This window comes from Magnolia sinica, chromosome 1 (assembly GCF_029962835.1).
Source record: "Magnolia sinica isolate HGM2019 chromosome 1, MsV1, whole genome shotgun sequence".
In the NCBI taxonomy this organism is placed as follows: Eukaryota; Viridiplantae; Streptophyta; class Magnoliopsida; order Magnoliales; family Magnoliaceae; genus Magnolia; species Magnolia sinica.
The window spans coordinates 133,714,922-133,738,598 of record NC_080573.1 but is presented as its reverse complement, the minus strand read 5'-3'; the positions used below and the strand labels follow the sequence as shown (position 1 = coordinate 133,738,598).

At 40.3% G+C, this 23,677-nt stretch overlaps 2 protein-coding genes across 2 annotated transcripts in view; both read left to right on the top strand.

The window, feature by feature from the left end:
- The first annotated feature begins 228 nt into the window (after window positions 1–228).
- LOC131249569 (uncharacterized) lies at window positions 229–780 on the top strand. The gene is made up of 2 exons (XM_058250374.1): window positions 229–384; window positions 505–780. The coding sequence occupies exons 1-2, from the start codon at window positions 229–231 to the stop codon at window positions 778–780; spliced, it is 432 nt and encodes a 143-aa protein (XP_058106357.1).
- A 3,074-nt stretch (window positions 781–3,854) lies between these two features.
- Window positions 3,855–23,677, top strand: part of LOC131218623 (serine/threonine-protein kinase EDR1) — a 40,970-nt gene continuing 21,147 nt past the window's right edge. Inside the window, exons 1-4 of the mRNA XM_058213281.1 lie at window positions 3,855–4,504; window positions 7,952–8,392; window positions 13,911–14,014; window positions 20,942–22,230. Coding sequence (XP_058069264.1) covers window positions 4,067–4,504; window positions 7,952–8,392; window positions 13,911–14,014; window positions 20,942–22,230 — 2,272 coding nt within the window. The 5' untranslated portion in view covers window positions 3,855–4,066. The remainder of the gene's footprint in view (window positions 4,505–7,951; window positions 8,393–13,910; window positions 14,015–20,941; window positions 22,231–23,677) is intronic.

The window sequence follows — 23,677 nt, the reverse complement described above, 5'->3', positions numbered from 1 at the left end:
AGTATTACTGGTACACTCTTGTATGAATTTTTTAAATAGGTTATATTGATAGAAAATAACTGAAACAGAGGTAGTTGAATCTATTTATATAGTGATAAGCTTCTTACTATTACGATGTAACATATAGACTTTGACACAGCCAGCGTAATCATTCTCCTCAAAATTTATTATAATTTTGTCATTCAATATTCGGACTGAGATAGTGTATGTTTACCAATTGCAAAGAAAATGAAGAGGAGGTTTTACGTAGTGTTTGAGGGAAGAACGCCCGGCATATATGAGACGTGGGAGGAGTGCAAAGCTCAAGTTCATGGATTCAGTGAATGCAAACACAAGTCATTCGCGGCTTATGAAGATGCCATGCTTGCATGGAATCAACACAAGGTTAGATAAAACTTTAACAAGTATTCGTATGTTATAAGAAATCAAATTTCCTTGATTGATATACATATGTTACAATCATACTATTAACAGAGATTATGCATTGTTTACTGCATTATTTAGACCACCGCCATCGGTAGAGGAGTGGATGAAACAGATTTAACTCAGTACGTTCGTGCATCAGCTACTACCATGATAATGGATAGCGGGACATGTGTAGCTGCACCCATAGAGCCAACAGTAATTGGTGACAATGGTCCGCAGGATGACAATGAAGAAAGAGTGGGACCTGATCGTCCAGGAAATGACCTACATTTCCCTTGTCCGCTTGCTGGTTTGCCGTTTGATCTCTTCATATTGTTTGCGGCTGTTTACGTGAATGTCCGCAGCAGTGGATAATCTTCTACGTCTGTAACACTCAAAGAATTGTTTGGACTGTTTAAAAGAAACCACTTACGGGTGTCTCATTTGTAATATTCGTTTTTGACGTACTTAGTTTTTTTTTTTTCTTTTAGAACTTTCAATATCATTTGTAATATACGTGAGTAAATTTTTTTGGTTTTTTTTTTAAAATTTGTTTTTTGTTGTTTTGTTTTTTAGAACCGTCAATATCATCTTCTTATTTTCTCTCACTTTTTTCAAATTAATATGTATTTTTTCTTATTTTGTTTTTTGAGGCGTGGATGACGTGAGGAGTACACATGGGGTCCATATATCACAGGTGGGTTGCTACCCAAATGTTGGTTGACCATCTGTACTGGTAGAGTTGAAATTTGTATGATTGTATAGTACTCAATTTTAATATCTCCTATCCAAACATTGATCTGTATCAGGTATTGTATACTGTGCCAACCAATACCTCTAATCCAAACATTGATTAGTATTTGCTTGATTTGGATGTATTTTGAAAACCGTTCAATGCATATATGAACAATACTCAAATAGAATACAATACAATATTATACACGAATCCAAATAGGCCCTTATAGCTTTTGATTTGAGAATCGTCGTTGAACACACAACCCATTAATCTTTTCCCATAATGGGCCATTTAAGGTCAACTGAGTTGCGTAGTTGGCTGCGGCAGTCATTAAGTGAGAAATCGCTTCATTCCAGTTCAAAATCTAAAATTTAGACAAAGTTTATTATTTTTAGTAATTTCTATTTTTATTATATTTCCTTATTTTAGTGTCTTATATTTTTGTCCTTTTTAAAGATTAATTTTAATCTTATAGGGAATCATTTAGTAAAGTTGATTTAAGACTTTTTATTTCTAACAAAATTTACTATTTCCAGTAAGTTTTATTTTAACTGAATTAAGACTTTTATTATGGTTAAAATTTTGCTAGGTAATTTTGAATTAAAATTAAATTTTTTTATTTACTAGTGGTCTAATTGAGAAATCATATACAACACACATTATTTAATAAAAATATTCAAATTTTCTCTTATAATTTTCTCCAATTCAAGAAATATCTTATACATTTAAGGTTTTCACTACTTGAAAAAAGATGATAATATTTTTCATCATTATTTCACACTCTTCCCAATATCATGTGAGTCCCACCAAGACTATGGGAAAAAAAGACAAATACCATCATGATCCAATGCTTCAGAGGGCTGAAAAAAAATTACAGTGGACATTGCCAACCTTACCATTTCCCCCCGAGTGGCTCAATTTCATTATGAAAGTACCTAATTTTGCTTGATTTATGGACGCGGAGTGACCGTTACAAATAAGTCTCCGTAGGCCCTGCAGTTGTTCTCGTTACAAATAAGTGTGACAGGAAATTCCAGTCACAGGGGCATTTGTGTCAGGAAAGAAAATGAAGAGGCCGTTAAGGGCAAATGCGCTACCGAGGCACCCCTTCATGATTTCCAGGGCATTCATCAGATGCGCCCCACCGTTTAAACGCCCTGGCCCATGATCTAAGATCGTCCACTCATCGCGTGGGCAGCGCACGTAGATGTGAGATGTTGAATGCGTTCGAGGGAGATGATAATTTTGGCACTCTTTTCTTACACGTGGCAGCATGCCGCACGTGTATTTAGTAATTGGGCTTATCCAGGCTCATCTGATAAACATGTGAGTCACATGTAAACGTGGAATGCTAACCAATACCGATTATTACATTGCAATACATCTACGAACCTGAACGGTTCTAAAAAATTAAAACAAGCCTGTTTTTGAGACGATCCATCAATACAGTAGGACCACGCATATTGAACGGCTCGATCTAACACACGTGTGTCAGCATGTGAGAGGCAAATACCCAAAACTGCATCTGTCGCTTTGTGGGTATCAACATTCCTCAAAGTGGACGGTTATTAAAGGCAGTGGACGGCTAATAGTCAATATTCACCGCACGTCTGCTGTTCACTTTTTGGGCCATGGGATGTTATCGGGTCGACGATCCGAAGAGTGTCCCGATCATCCCCCGGTATACTGCCAACCGCTTCTCTAATCCTTCCTCGCGCGAATCGCCGCGGCATTTCAAGGCGATCCATTGTCCATGTTAAGATCATTTTGCCTCCGTCGCGACTAAAGAAGAAGTGCGTACGATACCTCGTTGGGCCCACATATAGATGTGATCAGGTAATAGAGCAGTTCCATCCTTTGAAGAAACCAACAGTGATTACGAAAGGATTCTGACTGTTGATTTTATTCGGGTTGAATTTGTGCCACTGAAAACTACATTCGACGGTCTATATCCTTCTATAGTTAAATTAACGGTAAGAATAATCCATTCGGTGTAATTTTCTTTTTGTGTCACGTATAGGCTATCACCTAGATTTTGGACGGTTCAGATCATCATGATACTTTATATGTAAGCCTCGGCGGGTGACACAGCTGTAAGTCTGGAGTTGGGACCGAGGCTAACCAGGCCATTCTCGTTTATTTATTCATTCTTATTTAATCATGAGAATAATCCAGAGTTCTCTGATTACCGCAACTTACAGTTCTCCCAATTGCACTGGACACTTGGGCAGTCCAATCGATCCAGCCCTACTTTTGTCCATTAGATCAAGAACACATCCTATGGCCCACCATTCAAAAAAATGCACCTATCAAGAGATCATAACCACTGATCAATAGCCAATAAAATGGACGGCCAATATGGCTTCCTAGGTTCAATCAGCAGTTTCAGTTGTGGAGTTCATCATGGATCTCTTATGCCTCCAAAAGCATCACTTTTATCAGACAATCCTCACCATTCCATCCATGGGTCATAAAATAAATGACTAATCAAAAAAGGCCAGATGATTAACGGATCAAACCTTCGGATGGGAATGATTTTGACCACGTAACCAATGAAATACGTGATGGAAATAATGAACAGTCCTGATCGATTGATTGGACAGTAAAAATGAGCCGATTCAAAGTGGACCACTGTAACTTTAAAAGGGCAACGAGAGCACTGTATCAAAATTTCCTTTTTAATTATTCTCCGTCCATCCATCCATTGGAGGGAAGCGGAGCGGTTAATTTTAATTCCCGTTTAGTGTGCGTAGTACGCCTAGTTTTAAATAGTAAGTAGCTTCCCCGTGAAGCCGTGCGCAGAATAATGGAATCTCCTTTGAGTGGGTGCGCAGGTTAACACCCAAGGAGAAGAACAACGACCCCAAGGCTACAGAGAGAGAGAGAGTTTCGATCGTCCGATCGATCGATGCAGCCGTCCGATCCATGTCGAGAATGAAGCATCTCCTCCGCAAACTCCACATCGGAGGCAGCGTCAACGACCACCAGCGATTAGGCGAAAACCGTCAGAATTCTCCTTCTCCTTCTTCTTCTTCGTCACCTGCTTCTTCTTCTTCTTCGGCGACGGCGACCGCGACCGCATCAGCGAGAAGCAGGACCGCCGAAGCCGGTCCTCCTGCGGAACTGCAGCGGGCCGGGGCCGGGGCCGGCGGCGCTTCTGCTCCCTCCATCACCCCTTCCGATGGCTCCGTCGATTTCAATTTCTTCGAAGAGGAGTTCCAGGTGCAGCTCGCCCTCGCCATCAGCGTCTCGGATCCCGATTCTCGCGAGGATCCGGAATCCGCGCAGATCAACGCTGCCAAGCGCATCAGCCTCGGGTGCACGCCGTCCCCTAATGTCGAGTTCCTATCACTTCGGTATTGGGTATGTTTTCTCCACTTCCACTTCCAATTCCCTTTTTTTTTTTTAATACTCTGGTTCTTTCGAACTCTAGGGTTTCTCCTCCAAATCTAGTTTCTTCTTCTTCACACAACTTGAGGAATTAGGGCACAAGTTATCAGAGTTCTAAGTCTTTCTGATCTGTATTTGCTAGTGTTATGTCTATGTATTAGAATTTTGTAAGGATTAAAAATAATCTTGGTAACCCATAACTTATATAAACTATGATCTATCAAGATTATTTTTAATCCTTATAAAAAATCTGATAGTGATTACTACTAACTAATATGAGATGAACTCATTTTTAAGTGGTTACCAAGCAGGGCTTTGATTGAAGAATATTATTTCATAATATATTTTTTTTGAATTGCCAAATGTTATTTTATATCCTAAATCTATTTCATTTTCAATCTGGCGAGATCAGATTTTACTTGCTTGAATTTGAGGGCATTGATTGAAGAATATTATTTCGTAATATATATATATATATATATTTGCCAAATGCTATTTTACATCCTATATCTAATTCATTTTCAACCGGGCAAGATTGGATTTTACTTGCTTGAATTTGAAATAGAAATTGTGTTTTACTATGGGTGCGTTTGGATGGACTATTGAATTGAGTTGCAGAATTTAGTCTAATAGAGTGGAATAACCGAATTGTAATTTCTGTAGCATTTGTATTAGGGTATTCGCCTCTGAATAACAATTGCGTTTTCTTTCAAACTGGACTTGAGAGAAACACTGCTGCAGTTTGGCAACTAACTTCTCATTTCCCAGGAAATCCGGTTGTTATTTTTTGTCATTTCCTTTTGATTATACTGAGTTTTCGCAATTCATTTGCGCATTCAAATATGCCACACTTGGTAACATGCTTTTGTGTTTCCCATCGGAGTGCTACTTTGACCATGTTTTGTTATGCAAGGTTGCATCATCGGATTGCGGACTTCCAGCTGTGATTTGTGAGCCCCGATGATTCATTTACTTGCATAATTTTTTTTAGTCGGCTTTGACTAGGAGTGTTCTTTCAGATGTATAGTATTTTTGATGAATTGAATATGAGCAACTACATGGACGATGGAAGTGAGCATTTGTTTTATACCTTGGATGAACTGTGGCTGGAAGAATGAACATGACCTTGATTTTAGGATGGTTTTTTTTTTTAAAAAAAATATATAAATGTTTGATAAGTAGTATGGGAAGTGACGCATGTTCCACAAGCCTCTTCTAGGCAAGTGGGTTTGGAGAATTGGAGTTGAAAAAGGAAGTCTGTGGAACAGGTTAATCAAATGCAAATACGGTAGTTCAACGGGAGACTGGTGGACGAAGGAATCATCATCTTACAGGGCCTCGACCCTCTGGAGAGGTATTCTATCCATGAAAAAAGAGGTGCTCAAAAGCATCACTTTCAAAATTGGCAACGGTGAAAACGTCAGATTTTGGCTTGATCCTTGGCTGGGAGATTCTCCTCTCAAAGAAGAATTCCCAAACATTTTTCGTATAGCCCCTAACCAAGCCATCTCTGTTGCAAACTGTCTCTCCTATTTTGCTGGAAACATAGTCTGGAATTTGGTTTGCAGAAGAAACCTTCAGGACTGGGAAACTACAGAATATGCGGCACTTCTAGAACGTCTCTCCATGGCTAAGCTGGATTCGGGGATGGAAGATAAGCTGATTTGGAAGGCAGAGAAATCAGGATCCTTCACGGTAAAGTCGTTATACAAACAGTCGGACAGCGACCCTCTCCTCGATGATCAAATCATGACTAATCATATATGGAAATATTCGACTCCTCCAAAGATCGTTTTCTTTGGGTGGTTAGTTGGAAAGAATAGGGTGCTTACAATCGATAACTTGAGGAAGAAAGGGATGATTCTCCCAAACATCTGCCTATGCTGCATGGCGAATGAAGAGATGAACGACCATCTATTCGTCCATTGTCCTTTCATCAATCAGATTTGGCCTTCAATCTTAAATCCTTTCGGTATCAAGTGGTGTCTTTCTGACACTTCCGCCCGGCTATTAAAGGCGTGGCATGGAGTGCGCCTTGGAAAACACAAAACCCCTAATGGTGATTAGCCCTCTTAGCTGTTTGGTGGACCATTTGGGAAGAAAGAAACGGCAGATGTTTCAGAAACAAATCAAATTCTGTGGAGGCTTCTATGCGAAGAGTTAATCAGCTAATCATTGAATGGGCTTCAAATGTTGACTCCCTAAAGGGCTGTAATCTCTGCTTCCTAGGAGCTTAGTTCTCATCGCCTCCTCGGCGATCTTTGTTCTCTTTGTTTTCTGTGTTTTTCTTTTTAATAGAAATTCTGTGATCTTTTCAAATTTTTTTTTTTCCACAATAGCTAGAGCTTTCAATGAGAAAATTATATGCACAGAGTAGTGGTCTAATCACCAAAATAGAGGATGTTGGGTCTGTCTTAAGAGTAATTAGGTTCTAGTAGAATCCTTTCAGCTGCAATTCCAAGTTTCCAAATTAGCCTGGTTTCAGATCAGCATAACAAATTTTTACTAATAAAAAATTTACAAATTTACTATAGGGAAAGTTGCAGGCTTTTTCGTTTAAAAAAAATTTTAAAAAGAAAAAGTGCAACATAGTATGTACTATCTCTACTTCACTTTATGGCAATTGGAATTGTTTAGCTGCAATCAGTCTTGCAGTATTGTATTCCTTTCTCTATTTTTCAACCACAAACTTGTTATGTATCAAAGATCTGTCCCAGTGCATGTCTTCTACTGTACATCACACCTTATCTGTTGCTGTTTGTCTTGGACTATGTTTCTTTATCTGTAGTTGTTTTTGCCGCAGAAGAGAAAGATTAAGAGATCTGTTTGAATTTGATACGACTTTGGTGAGTCTATGTGATTTTCTTTTTGAGGAACTTGACTAAAGTAGCATGAAAAATATGGTACATAATGACACTTATAAATAATTATTAAATACCATGAAGGAATGCACACTGGGAAAATAAAAGCAACTATAAAAAGAAATGCAAACAAGGAAAAAACAATAAATACCCCCTAAAAATTGCAAAAACTCATTCATGCATCAAGCATGTCTAAAACTAGCCTTTGCATTATGCATGCACATATCTGAAGATGAGGGCTGGGTGCGCACCTTGGTTTGCTCATAAAATTGTATGATGCGTGGTCTGAAAATGTTTATATCTAGGACTGTTCTTTTATTTGCTTATACTAGCTTTTGGTCGATCATGTCTCTTTTTTCCTGCTTCCTGATGATTAGGCTACAGCCATTTGCATATGCTATTTGATATTGGATTAGATTATCTTGTTGATTGGCTTGAAGTTTTATAAATATTGCAATCTTAATTCTTTATTGTTAATATTTTGGAGATTAGGCTGGTTTAAATGTTGTCATCTTATACCATGGCTTCTTCATGAAATACATTTTTTTTTTGTGTGCAGAACTATAACGTTGTAGATTATGATGAAAAAGTGGTGGATGGGTTTTATGATGTATATGGCATTGTCTCAAATCCAAACATGCAAGGGAAATTACCCTCACTTGTAGACCTCCAAGCAATATCCATTTCAGATAATGTTGATTACGAAGTGGTTTTAGTAAACAGAACTGTTGACCATAAACTGCAACAGCTTGAGAGAAGGGTAGCATCTATTGCTTCGCAATGCCAAGCTGCACAGGTTGGTCCAGCTGTAAATGGGTTGGTCCAGAAGATAGCTGATCTTGTTGTTGAAAGTATGGGCGGTCCTGTTGGGGATGCTGATGATATGTTAAGAAGGTGGACAATCAAGAGTTATGAGTTGCGGAATGCTCTCAACAGTATTGTTCTTCCACTTGGTTGCCTTGAGGTTGGACTGTCACGTCACAGGGCCTTGCTTTTCAAGGTAGCAACTGTTGTCTATTTTATTTTATTTTATTTTTTCATTTTTTAAAATAAATTTTTTATAAGCATGATTTCATTGTGACCATGGAGCATGTGGAGTTTGTGCATCCATCTCTCACTCTTAAAATACAGTTGACAGTAATTTATAAGCATTTTTTTGAAGGATAATCTATGAGCATTTCAAAACTTGAAATTTCTGAAGTCCATTTGAAATGCATTTTAAGATTCCCACCCACACTGTTGGATGTTGGGACTTGGGAGATACGTGCACACTCACTTTCTGTGCTTGCTTAGCTCACTTAATCTTTTCCCTGGAATTTTTACTTAAAATCTAAGTTCTTTTTTTAAGATCCACCAATGATGGATGGATGGTAGGAGATGTGCATATGGAATCTATGTGCATTCTGAACTCAAACAATCTTTTGCTGTATTTTTTTTCTAGAAATCCAAGTTTTTCTAATAAATTTATATAAAATCCACTCTTGATCTCATGTTTGTATGATACTCTCATCCAACACTAGACACATCATATTTGTGATTCTACTTGGGCATTCTATTTGCCTTTGGTGAATTATTTTGGCAGTTGCATTTCTAGCTGGAGTTGTTAAGAAATTGTTATAACATGTCATGCAAACAAATGTACCCATACTTTTGTATGCCAAGCCTGTGTAGTGATTTCTTTTAATGTTGCTAATGATTGCCATGTAAGCGATGACTGGTGACAAACTTGTGCATAACGTATGAACTTCAAAGTGTTCGGTGGGCGAGATAACATTTTAGCACCTTTAAATAGGTGAATCTCATGCCCCCCATGTTTCTCAACATGAAAAATTTGCATGTTTAGATTCTAACGACACAGGTCATTATCATCTTTATATCTGTCCTAGATAAAATCTAATCTTAGCCCTTATCTTGGTAAGTGGAAAAGTTTTCATATCCCTCACCAGTCTCAAAGTTCTTTTAGGTCTTCCTCCATCGTCCCCCCAATCACTTCAAACCAAACCAAAATTCCCTTCCTTTTTGGGGCCATCTCCAATTTTAGCACATGCCTGAACCATTATCTCTTATGGCATGTTTGGATTAGCTATTACATACATAATGTGCTATGAATGAGTAATATTATCATTACCACCGTAGTTGGAAGTAAATCGGGGTGGTCGTTGTTCACATGACAACCATCGAGGTTGGATACATGTGGATGTAAATTTGTCCATATGTTATATCCACATTGTCCATCCATTTTGTAATATAATTTTAGTGCGTGAGCCAAAAAATGAGGTAGATCCAAAGCTCAAGTGGACCACACCACAAAAAGTAGTGGGGACATTGACACCCACCGTTGAAACCTTCCTAGAGCCCACCATGATGTTTATTTGCCATCTAACCTGTTCATAATGCTACACAGATCCTATGAATAGGTAATGATTATTATTACCACAGTAGTTGGAAGTAAATCGGGGTGTTTGCCTTTCACATGACAACTATCGTGGTTGGATACACGTGAATGTAAATTCACTCATATGTGTTATATCCACACCGTCCATCCATTTTGTATTATCATTTTAGGGCATGAACAAAAAAATGAGGTAGATCCAAAGGTCAAGTGGACCACAACACAAAAAGCAGTGGAGACAATGAAGCCCACCGGTGAAACCTTCCTCAGGCCCACCATGATGTTTATTTTCCATCCAACCTCTTCATAAGGTCACACATACCCGGATGAAGGGAAAACACAAATATCAGCTTCATCCAAAACTTATATGGATCCCAAGAACTTTTCAATGGTAGGCGTTCAATCCCCATTGCTTTCTGTGGTGTGGTCCACTTGAGCTTTGGTTTTGTCTCATTTTTGGGCTCATTCCCTATAAAGATCTCACAAGATGGATGGACGATGTGGATATAGCACACACATTATGGTGAGGCTCACAGAACTTTGCCATGTTAACACACCTCCACAAACCGGTCTCGCAGCCATTCAGAGGGATTACCGATATTCAACAGCTCGGCTCTATACAATCAATGGTAAATTGTCGTGATGTGAGTTTCCACCACCTTACAGTGGTAGTCAATGATCCAAACAGGCCCTTAAAGAAGAAATCTGTATCCACATCTATGCAATGGTCATCCTCAGTACATGTTGCCTTTATTTGCCCAGCACACTACCCTGTATCACATAGCCAGTCTAATAGTTGTCATATAAATATTTTCCTTAAGTTTTATGGGCATGTCTGATCATACAACACTCTCGAGGTGGATCACATCATCCACCCAGCTCTAATCACATTGGCATAGTCTTGGATTTCTCCATTTGTATGATATGGCTACGATAACAAAATGCATCACTTTGAGAAATCTCCTGGTCATTGTTTATATTGAAATCCTCATGTCTATTACTGCATCTATTAAACTTGCATTCCAAATATTGTATCTTGGTTTTGCTAAAAACCTCTATACTCTAAAGCGTTCCCCTGAACTTCCTATTTGGCATTAACCCCTCTCTAATATCGTTGGCCGATGCGAAGTCATCGGCAGACGTTGTACGCCAAGGGGTCATCTGGGTGCAAGCAGTTAGTTGTGTGTGGCAGGTTTGAAAATGTAATGGCTTAATGTGAACCCCTGATAGAGACCCATTGCCACCCGAACATTAACGCCTCACCACAGCCTCTTTCACTTTTGTAATGACGTCCCTCATACATGTATTTAATGATGTTGGTATATTTTCCTGTGACCTCTTTCCTACCCATTCCTACCACATATCCTCCCTAGGCACTAATTGTATTCTTTCTCTAGGTCAATAGAAACCATGTATAAGTTGCTGTCTCCGTACTTCCTGATCAATTGTGCAAGAAGAAAAATAGCTTCGGCTGATTTCTTTGTTGCCCTTGCTTTGTCTTGGTCTTTGCTCTTACACTCTCTCCCGGAGCTTCAAAGCGCACACTAATGGAGCACACGTGGAATCCTTCAATTTTTTGGCCTTTAGGATTAAATTGTTAACACTGCACGTTCAGTATTTTGTGCTTCCTTTCATTCTTTGAGTGTCATGCATCAATTAGTTTTCCAATGTGCATTTAACTTAGCGAACCATTACTCATTTAATAAAATCCCAATTATAAAATAAAAAACACTTAAAGAACCATTTAAGAATGGAACCATGGTTTTAGCTTTTGATAAATGTGGAGAATGGCTGAGGAATTTGTGGCAACCTTTTCTCCAACTGTAAGTACACCAGAAATATTTCGAAGGGAGACCAAAAAAGCCAACTTGTGGTGTATCAATGATCAGGAACCTATTGTGAACACAATGATTTGATGGTTGGGGGAGTGGAGGAGCTATCATTATTCTATTCCTCTTCATTGGCATATATTGCTGGCTAGAATGACCGGCTTTTCAAGACATTAAGATCATCTCCGGGACATAATGTAACCAGGGCCTTATTTTAGGCTAAGGGGTTGTTTGGATGCATGTAAATGGGGCTTTTGGTGTGTTTGACAATGTAAGTGGATTTCAAATGCATTGAAGAGGGTGTAAATGGGAGTTGTTTCAAATCCAAAGGAAAAGGTGAGATTTGGGTGTAATTGGGGAGCAATGGTCAGTTTTTTGACCATTGCTGGCTCCACGAGGCACATGAACCGATTGCTGCCACTGCCGGCTCCACCATTGCCGTTCAAACCCATTGCCATGGCCAATTGAATCCCTGGAGATGGCAAGCATGAATTCACGTTTCTCTGCTCCTTTGTTCTCTCTCGGCTCACCTTCCACCATCCTCATGCTCCGTCCATGCCTTGGCAGCCATGGCTCTGTGGATCTTCTCGGAGTAGAGAACCGCTCTATGTATTATGGGTTTAAAGAAAAGCCTGTTGGATTTGGATATTGGCCGCAGGTTAACATTGATATCCTGGAGTCTGGCCCCTCTGGCCAGTAATCCGATGGCGTCCACATGGTTGCAGGACCGTGCATTAGACGTTGGTGGTGCATGATCGGGAAGATAAGAATGGGGGTGGAGGTTGAGTTGGAGTTGGATGGGGGAAGGATGGGGGAAGAAGGATTCATGTTAGTGGACACGTGAGGAAATTTTAATGCACCATCACTTTCAGCGTTTAAGACTTCTGCATTAAGTGAAGTGAGGAGAGCTGAAAAAAAGAAGACCCATATTTTCAGTGAAAATTAATTTAAGCATTTAATGATCTGGATTTGCCAAACAATCTGAATCGTATGAGTGCTGAAAATAAGTTTGATCAAATGGCACCTAAGGGAAAAAGACTTCCTACAAACCGTTCTCATGGATTTCTAGGAACCTAACAGCTCTTCCATGAGATGTTAGCCCTACACCATTCTAAATACAGATTTACATTATAACTTAAATAAGTTTGGGTTTGTAAAAATAGGAATCCAGATGATAAATGACCCATAAATTGGATCTGGTGATTTGGGCGGACAATGGTTCATTTATTGCTGCCTTCTATGCTCAAGTTGTGGGCTCAGCCAGGGTTTTGAAGCCCTTAAAAGGAATCATGCCTCATGCTTAGGGTTTGATCATCGACAAAGACAGCGGTAGGCGTGCCTAGCTAAACTGGATTCTGTGGTTGACATGGAATGGTAAGCCACTGTACAGACACTTCCTGCCTGGCTGCAATGATCTTTTCTCTATTGGATTAAAAGAAATGCAGAGAATATGGTGTGGGATCTTTCTTGCTCCTTAGTGTTAGCTAGGGTCTCTATTATTGAAAGAGGAAAAATGATTCTTGGCTATAAGAGTTGATATAATTTATAGTCTTGAATGAATCACAATTCTACTCTATTTGAGGAATGTTTGGGAGTGGCTGATGTGTCATCTGCAATATCTTGGCCAACAAAGTATCTTAGTTTGCCATGATCCTGGTTCTTGAACATTTTTTTAAATAGAGGGATATGCCGATATGCCTTCTAACTTCCTTTGGTGGATTAGACACATTGATACTAGTCCTTGGTGCCATTCTTTAGTGGCTGTTGAGTCTCGCAATGCACCCCAGTGGGTGTAGTCAGAAGCAGATGCTCTTGGACTTGTGAAATGGGGCGCACTAGTGCAAACAATGTCCAGATTTTAATCATTTTTATGTTTTTTAGTGACGCATCATGCGTATGCATATTTTTTCCCTGTATTTTTACTTAAGGAAGTGTGTCGGGCAGAGAAGCCTTATAACTTGTTCACCTGAGTTGAGAGTCACATTTGTAGTCAAACCATGATATACTGATAGCCTGAACTAACCAGTTAGTGATCAGTTATCATTGCCTCTCCAAGAAGGAAAAAAAAAAGGAAAAAGAAAAAGAAAAAAACATCAGCATACCCTGGTCATTCCTTAATGAGAACAAATGGACTCTCCTTTTTGTGTGCAACATCTGCCCCCTGGTCATCCCTTAATGAGAAGAAATGGACTCTCCTTTTTTGGTGTATCAGTGCTCATCTTTTCTTTTATACGTTTATGATACCATTGAGGATATTTCAGCTACAGGTGTTGAAAATGTTGCCATACTTGTGCCAGGTACTAGCTGATCGGATCGGTTTGCAATGTAGGCTGGTGAAAGGAAGCTACTACACTGGTACAGATGAAGGAGCTGTGAACATAATTAAAATTGATCAGGAAAGGTGATACTGCATCCTGCCTTATTCTTCTGCTATTAATGAAAATGCTTTTTGAGTGTAATACCAACTACTAACTACCAGTAATTAACTATAATGAGGTTGGCAGTTTATGTGGGATATCGTATCAGCTGTTTCACAATTTTAATGGGTATCATTTGATGTTCTAAGATGAGATGAAATTTATTCTTAAACAATTTGCTGCTAATATTTGTAGAAGAAAGTTAAAGCTTTCGATGGGTACAGTGATATTCTGTATCCTGTGGTGGCCTTTAAAATAAAACCATCTTCTCTCCATGCACAATACTTACATGTGACTTGTACTTTCACCTACAAGATGTGGGTGTACCATTCTCCTTTTCTTTGATGTATACTCACAAGTTATTTATATGTTAGTATGTTTCTGTTCATTCTCCCGATATGATATTTTTACCATATTATGCTTTTCTTTTTCATGCATACTCAGTAATACCATTAAAGGTTCTTAATTAGGGACATGCTGTTTTCTTTTCTTTCTTTTTCTCTTCCTGTTCCAATACCTGTCTATTTTAGAATGTTTATCAGTGCAACAAGCTCATATCTGTATTGCAGCTCACGTGCTGTTTCTTCATCCTACCAACTTTTTTCTTTTTTTAGAGATAACAGAAATTATATTAAAGAAGAAAGGATTACAAAAGGGAGGATCGACCTGCTGAGTTAGCGAGAAAGGGATCCTCCCGAAGAAAACAGATTACATTCCTTAATATTAAGAAAATACAAGGCCCATTCCGCTGTGTGCTGCTGAACTCTATGGAGGACGAAATCCACTGAATTAGAAGTGTTGTTGAAGCATCTCCCGTTTCTTTCCTCCCAAACCGACCACCAGACCGCCAAAAAACATAACTTCCAGATCTTGTTAGCTTGGGGTCCGATATTAGAGCCAAAAGAAGCTAAGAAAACCCCGTTGAAGCAGGGCCACACCAGGATATGTTGAAGGATCTAAGAACCGCGTGCCATAATTGAGACGTATAGGGACAGTGTATAAACAGATGATTCACCGATTCTTCATCCTTCATGCAGCAGAGACAAATGTTAGAGAGAATCGTTCCTTTTTTTCTCAAATTATCCACAGTCAGCACTTTCTGTTTACTCACCAGCCATCCAAATGCTGAAATCTTTGGAGGAACAGCCACCAAGATGGACCGATTTGGGGCCAGACGGTAAAGATTGGGGAAGTGCTCCTTGATGAGAGAATCTCTTGTCCATTTATCTTCCCAGAAGTGAGCTTTATTCCCTTTTCCGATTGATATACTAGTCCCTTCCACGACCAGCTTCTTTGAGGCAAGAATGCCTTTCCACACAGCAGATACTTTTTTTTTTTTTCCTGGGAGTATCTTTTGTCCACCACCCACCCTAGGAAGAATCATATTTACTTTTAACAATTCTCGACCACAAACTGCCACTATCTGAACCCAGTCTCCACGTCCATTTGCCCAGCAAAGCTCTGTTCATAGTGTGGAGGTCTCTGATCCCTGCGCCTCCAAACTGATGTTGTTTACACACTTCTTTCCAATTTACGAGATGAAACTTCCTATCCTCCTTCCCGTGCCACAAAAAATCTTTTCAGATTTTATCAAGGATAGATAAAATGGCAGTTGGGCATTTAAAGAGAGACATAAAGTAAATGGGGAGGTTTGACATTGCTGATTTGATTAAAGTTAAGCGACTGCTTAGCGATAGATAACGGCATTTCCATCTGGCTTGGAAGAGATCGAATCAGCACACTATTGCTAACTGCGAAGAGTTACACTGCCTCAGCTGATAGATTGACTCCGTACATATTGGATTTAGCTAGGTTTATTTTGAGGCCCGATACAGCTTCATAGCAGTGGATGATGGCTTTCAGATTGCCCACTTGGTCTTCTGCAGCTTGACAGAAGATAAGCGTGTCGTCGGCAAATTGAATATGCGAGGTCAGGGTGACCATCCCTTTCACTTTGAAGCCTTGAAACAACTTTTCTTCCTGACCTTTTAACAGCATTCTGGAGAGTGCCTCTCTAATGACAAGAAAAAGAAAGGGGGATAGAGGATCTCCCTGGCGGAGGCCTCTGGATCCCCTGAAGAAACCCTTTGGAGAACTGTTTAGAAGAATAGAGAAGATCACTGATCGGACGCAGTCATTCATTCAGGCTATCCATTTGTCCCCGAAGCCCATATGGCCCATCATGTAGGAGAGAAAACCCCAATCTACATGGACGTAGGCTTTTTTGATGTCGAGCTTACAAATAAGACCCTTCGGGGGCAACACAAAGGGGAAGACCCACAAAAGTGGTTGGCAGGTTACTTGTCGGGTAGTCGAGATTTTCTGCGAAGAGTTACACTGCCTCAGCTGATAGATTGACTCCGTACATATTGGATTTAGCTAGGTTTATTTTGAGGCCCGATACAGCTTCATAGCAGCGGATGATGGCTTTCAGATTGCCTACTTGGTCATCTGCAGCTTGATAGAAGATAAGTGTGTCGTCGGCAAATTGAAAATGCGATGTCAGGGTGTCCATCCCTTTCACTTTGAAGCCTTGAAACAGCTTTTCTTCCTGACCCTTTAACATCATTTTGGAGAGTGCCTCTTTAATGATGAGAAAAAGAAGGGGGGATAGAGGATCTCCTTGGCGGAGGCCTCTGGATCCCCTGAAGAAACCCTTTGGAGAATTGTTTAGAAGAATGGAGAAGATCGCTGATCGGACTCATTCATTCATCCAGGCTATCCATTTGTCCCCGAAGCCCGTGCGGCCCATCATGTAGGAGAGAACCCCAATCTACATGGTCGTAGGCTTTTTCGATGTCGAGCTTACAAATAAGACCCTTCGTACCAGCCTTGTGACAGGAATCAAGACATTCAAGAGTGATGAGGGCGCTATTGGTAATTTGTCTGCCCGAGATGAAAGCATTTTGATTGTCGGAGATGATAGAACCCATAGCTGTTTTGAGACGGGTGGCAAGGACTTTTGCCAGAATCTTGTAGGGACTGCTGAGAAGACTGATAGGCCTGAAGTCAGTCACTGAGTTAGCTCCAGCTTGTTTCGGAATTAAAGCTATGAAAGAGGCCCCTAAATCTTTGGATAAGCGCCCTTAGGCGTGAAATTTTGAGAGGAAAGCCATGATGTCTCCCTTTAGGATATCGCAGAAAGAGTGGAAGAAATTGATGGAGAAGCCATCAGGGCCAGGGGCCTTGTCTCCTTCCAGGGAAGCAAGCGCTGCTCTGACTTCCTCGATCGAGAATGCTGCTTTGAGGGAAAAGGCTTCCTCTACTGAGATTTGATTGAATAGAAGATTATCAAGCCTCGGCCTCGCCCAATCTTCTTTACGATAGAGATTGCTGAAATAAGAGACTGAGGCCTTCTCGATTTCCATCTTGTCCTCTGTGCGGACCCCATCAACAATGAGAGAGGAGATTCTGTTCATTCTCGCTCGGGTCGAAGCAATTGCGTGAAAATATCGAGTGTTCAAGTCCCCTTCTTTTAGCCATTTGCATATCGATTTCTATCTTCAAAACAATTCTTTTTTGAGGATTCTTTGAGAGTAGGTGCGAGCAAGCTGGAATCGTTTTGACCTTTAATTGATGTTCGTTTGATTTACTTTAGCTGCAGAATCAATGGCTTGAATTTTTGCAAGAATACTCCTGGTGTCCTCGTCCCTCTGATATAGCGCTACTGATATCCAGTCCTTGATTTTGAGCTTGAGAAGTCTCGGTTTTTGACATAAAGCGAATCTAGCATACCCTGTAACTTTTAGCTCCGATCACCAGAGATGGATTTGCTCTTTAAAGCCTTCAATTAGCAGCCACGCCATGTCAAACCTGAAGGGTTTGGGACCCCATTTCTCCTTGTCGACTGAGGGGATAAGAGGATGGTGATCGGACGTGGGTCTGGGAAGGATGGATTGGGAAACTGAGGGGAAAGATTCGACCCAATCAGCAGAGACCAGGAATTTGTCTAGTCTGGCTAATGAAGGGCAACTCCTCTTGTTGGACCAGGTGAACTTGGCCCCTAGCAACGGCAGGTTCACGAGGGCATAATCTTCAATCCACGCAGAGAACTTCTTCATAGCGGTTGAAGCGGGCCTCCTATGTGATCTTTCGACCGCCCGACGAGTGATATTGAAGTTGCCCCCGATACACCAAGGCCCTTTGAAAATCTGTCTAGCTGCATTAAGGTCTTGCCAGAAAGCATCCCTTCTATCTTCTCTGTTAGGACCATAAACTGAAGAGATGAGTAATGAAAAATCAGAACTAACCTCTTTAAGAAGAATGGAAACCGAAAATTCTCCAATGCGACTGCCCAACAGAGACCATTTGGATGATTTCCAAGCAATTAGGATACCTCCAGCCGAACCTGAGGCATCGAGGTTCACCCGTCTCACATCTTTCGGCTTCCAAATAGAGCCCAACAGCTTCTAGGAGAAAATCGGGGTCTTTGTTTCTTAGATAGAAATGACATCTGCCTTGCTTCTTTTGATGGTATCACTGAGAAGGATCCGCTTCTTCCTAGATGCCAGCCCTCTGACGTTCCATGAGAGAACTATCATTAAGAGATTGATTTTCCCCGCAACCTGCCGAAGGTTCTGACTGCTTTTGCCTCTCTGACCGGTGAAGAGCTTAGGTGGAGGTTCCTGGATGCCCTGATTCCACCTAATTTGTTGGGAGGTTATCTTAGAGGGGATCTCCCAGAGAGAGGTCTTCCACGCGATTCAATGCATTGGAATAGAGCAACGAAATCGTCCGGATGGTCGCTGAAAGATAGCCCTATAGATCTTCCGACATGCCCCATGGCTTCCCTGATCCACCGTTTCTTTTGGATTATCTCTATAATCCTTGCCTTTTGAGCTTCCAGCTCCGAGTTGTTCGTCAATGAAGATCCCTTGAACGCTGCACAGTTTCCCACTCGAATCTGAAGAGGTTTTGCTATAATGACTTCGGAATTGTTATCTTCCTGGAACAGAGATATCATAGCCGACTCCGGGTAAGCCTCCCTGGAACAAGAGGATAGAGGAGAGAGACCAGCGAGAGAGGAGGGGTCCTCGGAAGAAGGGGGATCCCTATCTGATTGGGATGAAGAGTCGATATAGAGGAGGTTTGGGCCAAAAGCGTCTGGAACCAGATTGAAAGGGACAATTCCTTGTTCAGGAAGGATATTTGGGTGGGTCGAGGTGGGGATGTCGACTCCGATATTGAAGACGTGGGGAGAATGGGTAGTTGTGGGAGAGACGGGCGAGGAAAATGGGGTAAGTGGGGCTGGAATTGGGAAAGACGGTATAGGATTCGCGAGAGGAGGGCGATATTTCCCCACGGACGAGATGTTGCACGAGCTATGAGGGGGTAAGGAGGGAGAATGGGGCTGGTTATTGACACGTGAGTGAGAGGAGATAGAGAGGGGAAGGGGTCGGATCTCAAGGGGGGATTCTCCGCCATCCACGTGGCAATCGGATCTCTCGCAACGGGATGCGTGTCCAAGGCGGAAGATGATGGGACTTGGATTCCTCTCTTTTATTCTTTTGATGTGTTCTGCACAAAATCCAAGGAGAATAGTGATTTTATTACTACCTTACCACACCTGGCAATAAGACTGGCAACTGTTGTCTATCAGTGTCACCAATGTTGATAATACTGGCAAGGGTATTCCTGATTATTCTTAACATGTGATGTAAAGTACCACAATGGAGCAGATCTAGTTCAGTGTATGAAATTACCATGTTGGTGAAGGCAATGTAGCAGACAAACTTATTTTCATCCACCCTGATAAAAGGTGCTTTCCATGGGTATAGATCACAGTCAAGTGGTATGCATGTAACTCCTACAACTGCCTTAGGAGCTAACCTAGTTTCCTTTGATAGTTTGTACCAGTTTGCTCTTTCTTTTTCTTCCTGTTTGTGTTATTGGAACCTTGGCTAGAATAATGACTGGCCATGGGCAGCTTTGTGATTCATCATTCATCTACTAAAGTGTTGGGTTTTTTTTTTTTTAATTTCCCTTTCTCTTTTTGTTTTGATAAGCCTAAACCTTTGGGTTCTCGTTGAAAAAGCCACATTTGTTTTTCCTATTTTTATCTTTTCACTAATGATTTCATTCTTAAAAATTCCTGTCCTTCGCGTCACACTGTGAGTACAATGATTTTTATTCAGGCTGAGAATATGCTCAGAAGGAACACATAATTAAGGGCTTCTGCTTCAAAATGTTCTGAAAATCCATTTCGTAGTATTTTATCTTCTTGTCCATTATCCTTCCATTTGCAGCCAGTTAACTAAAAACTTCCATCCATTTTCTTTCTTTTAGATTTGTTGAACTTACAGTCTCTCTTTATCTGCATTCCCTCTCTCTCTCTCTCTCTCTCTCTCTCTATATATATATATATATATATATATGGTTCCAGGACTAGTACATGGAAAAGAGCTGTCATACGATACCGTCATCTTCACTTTTGTTTTATTTAATCTGAAAGTTAAAGTTGCAATTTCGATAGCTGTTGGGTTTTTTTTTTTGATTTTAGAGTTCTAATAGTGAGCAGTGTACAACCGCATGGGGTTTGGGCGAACGGAAAGCATCGTGGGTGTGCTCCCCACAGACGTGCATTCGATTCCCCTCCCCGGGATTACCCGATGCATGTGGTTTGTGGGTGATTGCGTGCATCCACAGGGAATAGTCTCACCTCAAAATGGGGCGGGGACACCCTGTTGTCATTAAAAAAAACATAAATAGTGAGCAGTGTATGACTGTCATTTGATGGCTTTGGAAAATAAGTTCTGTGTATACTGTGGTGCCAAAACTTTTTTCGTAGAATGTTTATTGCCAATTATCTTCTTTATAACTTCTGTAGCTTCTTTTAGTATATGAGATATAATGACAGAACTTTTACCAAGGATGATGGATTGATATTCTAATTCAGTGTTTAATGGTGTCAGTGAATACATCATCGATCTAATGGGAGCTCCAGGGACATTAATTCCTGCTGAAATACCCAGCAGTCATCTTCAAAATTCCGGACTCAATCTAATGAGCTCCGCTACGATGGAACAGACGGTCAAGGATTTATGTTTGGCACTTGATAATGGAAGATTGGAAGCAAGCTCATATGGTCCGAATCTTGATCTGAAATTAGTTGGTTCAGGGTCAGATGGTGCATCAAGAGTTTATTCTCATCAGGAAGAGGGTGTTGTCAGTCTTAATGAAAGAAATCAAACTGCAAGATTTGAGCACGAATTTGGGAAGCTTCCTTCATTAGGTAGACTGCGCAGAGGGTCATCGGGAATGGAGGAAACAGCTTCATCTGCTCAACAGATGAAAGTTAAAGATGTTTCCAAATATGTGATCAGTGCAGCACAAGATCCAGAGTTTGCACAGAAACTACATGCTGTGCTGCTGGAGAGTGGTGCATCACCCCCTCCAGATTTGTTTTCTGATATAAATTCTCTGCAGGATCTGGTAGAACAAAAGATGCTGGGTCGAACCTACATAACAGAAGGGAGGAAAATTGATGGCAGAGGTGAACCATGTCAAGACACGTTGTTGCCAGACATGGAACTCTCTCTTATACCCTTTCAGGGAGTAAAATCTTTCACCAATATTGTCTGTGGAGACGAACAAAAACATTTGGCTGATGATTTGGCTCAAAAGCAGAGGCAGGCTACAAATGTTTCCGATAGCAGTTTGGGATATCAGAATTCAAGCCGAAATCCTTCTGTAGAAAATCCTGGCTTGGGTGCCACAGATCTTTGTTTTCCTGTCAATGCAAATGCCATCAGTCCAGGTCTACCCTCACCTTTGGGGTGTACAAGTGAATGGCTTATGATCCAGGCTGATTCTACTACCGTGGCGGACTGTGTCCCTATGTCAGATTCATCTGCCGTAGTGCCAACAGCTTCATATGGGGAACAAGTTCGAGAATATTTCATGCCATGCACAGCTGACGCAAGTCAGACACAACCTGGAAATGCTTTTTGTGGAGGTGGTGCGCAATGCTTTCAAGCAAGCACAGGAAGAATTCCAAACCATCTTGAAACAAGAGGAAATGTTTCCTCACCAGTGGGTCAAGAGAAGATCAATGAATCTATGGCGAGATTCATAGAAACAGCCACTATCATTCCACATACTGCAATCAGTAACAATGAGAGGAGTAGTGCAATGCTGGATGATGTTGCAGAATGGGAGATTCCTTGGGAAGACCTTCAGCTTGGTGAACGGATCGGTCTTGGTAAGCATGAACTCTGAACTGATCTTTTATGGGTTAAAATAACTAGCTGGAGCATGAAGGACTGTGTGTGTCCTTTCTTTTCTACTTCTTCCTTAGATCTGAATGCCAATTAAATTAAATCATCTCATTTCTCACTCTGTTTTTATTTTCTAATTTGATAACAAAGTTTTGTTAAATGGATACAGAAACATGATTACACAAGGGCGCAACAGTGCCTGATACATAAACTTATTCTAGATCCTACTTAGCACAGGTCAGCAAACTTAATTGGCCCTCTTAAGGATATTTAAAAGGTTCGAATGGGTTTATTTATCAGTCTTCCATATATTCTTGGTGTCTCGTTAGTTTATCTGCTCAAGTTATCCAAAATTGACCACTTTGAAAAGATGTCTCCTTGTTCCATTACACAAAAGACGTCAGTCTTGAAGTTTGCTGCGATGGCAACACTGACAAGTGACTACAGAAGAAACTAATTTGAAAATCCGTAAACCATGCAATGTGCACAAGGGTTTCTTGCTGGAGGCCTGGTTATAAAAATTATTAAATAAAGGAATTGGTATGTAAAACTTGATAATAATTCATTAGTAATTGGCTCGGTCTTCCAAATATCGGCAATATTATCGATAATATCGGTATCTCTAGGTTAGTGCTACCGAAACCAATGGCATTTAAAAAAATTTCAAATATTGCCGATGTTTTCAATAATGTTGGTGATATTTAGCAATATTATCAATACCAACGATATTTCGAGAAGAATCTGTTACATAAGTTTCCTGGTATCAACATACCATTGATAATATCGATACCAGCGATAATATTCCGATACTAAGAAAACTTTCATAAATAATCGAAAATTGACAAAAAAAAATTGGGAAGAACTCCCCAAAATCCCAAAAGTCCATTCATGTGGGACTATTTTTTGGAAATTTGTTCCTTAGGTAATTTCAATCACTCTTGGTTTTTATTATTTAATCAAACTTTGAATTTGGGGGAGAAATCTCAACTAGAAGCGGAAATGAGCTGGAACTCAAAGGTGACAAAAATCCATAGAGCTTCATTTTTTCCCCCAAATGTTAGTGCGGATTGCCATGGAAATCCATGTTCATGCATGATTCTCATGAATTGACATGGATTTATGGAGTAAAAATATAACATCTAAGTGGAAAATAGGGGAAAGCCTAATTTTTCCATTTTTATATTGGAAAATGTGTTTTCATTGTTAATTAATGTAAAATTTTTATATATTGATTAGTGTTGGCCAATTTGTTGGTTGGCTACAAATTTTACATATTCATGCTATACTAATCTTTGTTGACAAGACGACACATGGTTTAAGCCCCTATAAAATAGGATCTTATCATATGTAGTTGTTTTTTCATAATAATTTGATTCCTAAATGTGAAAATGTGTCTTTTAACATCTCTTGAAGTTTCATTAAAAAATTTCA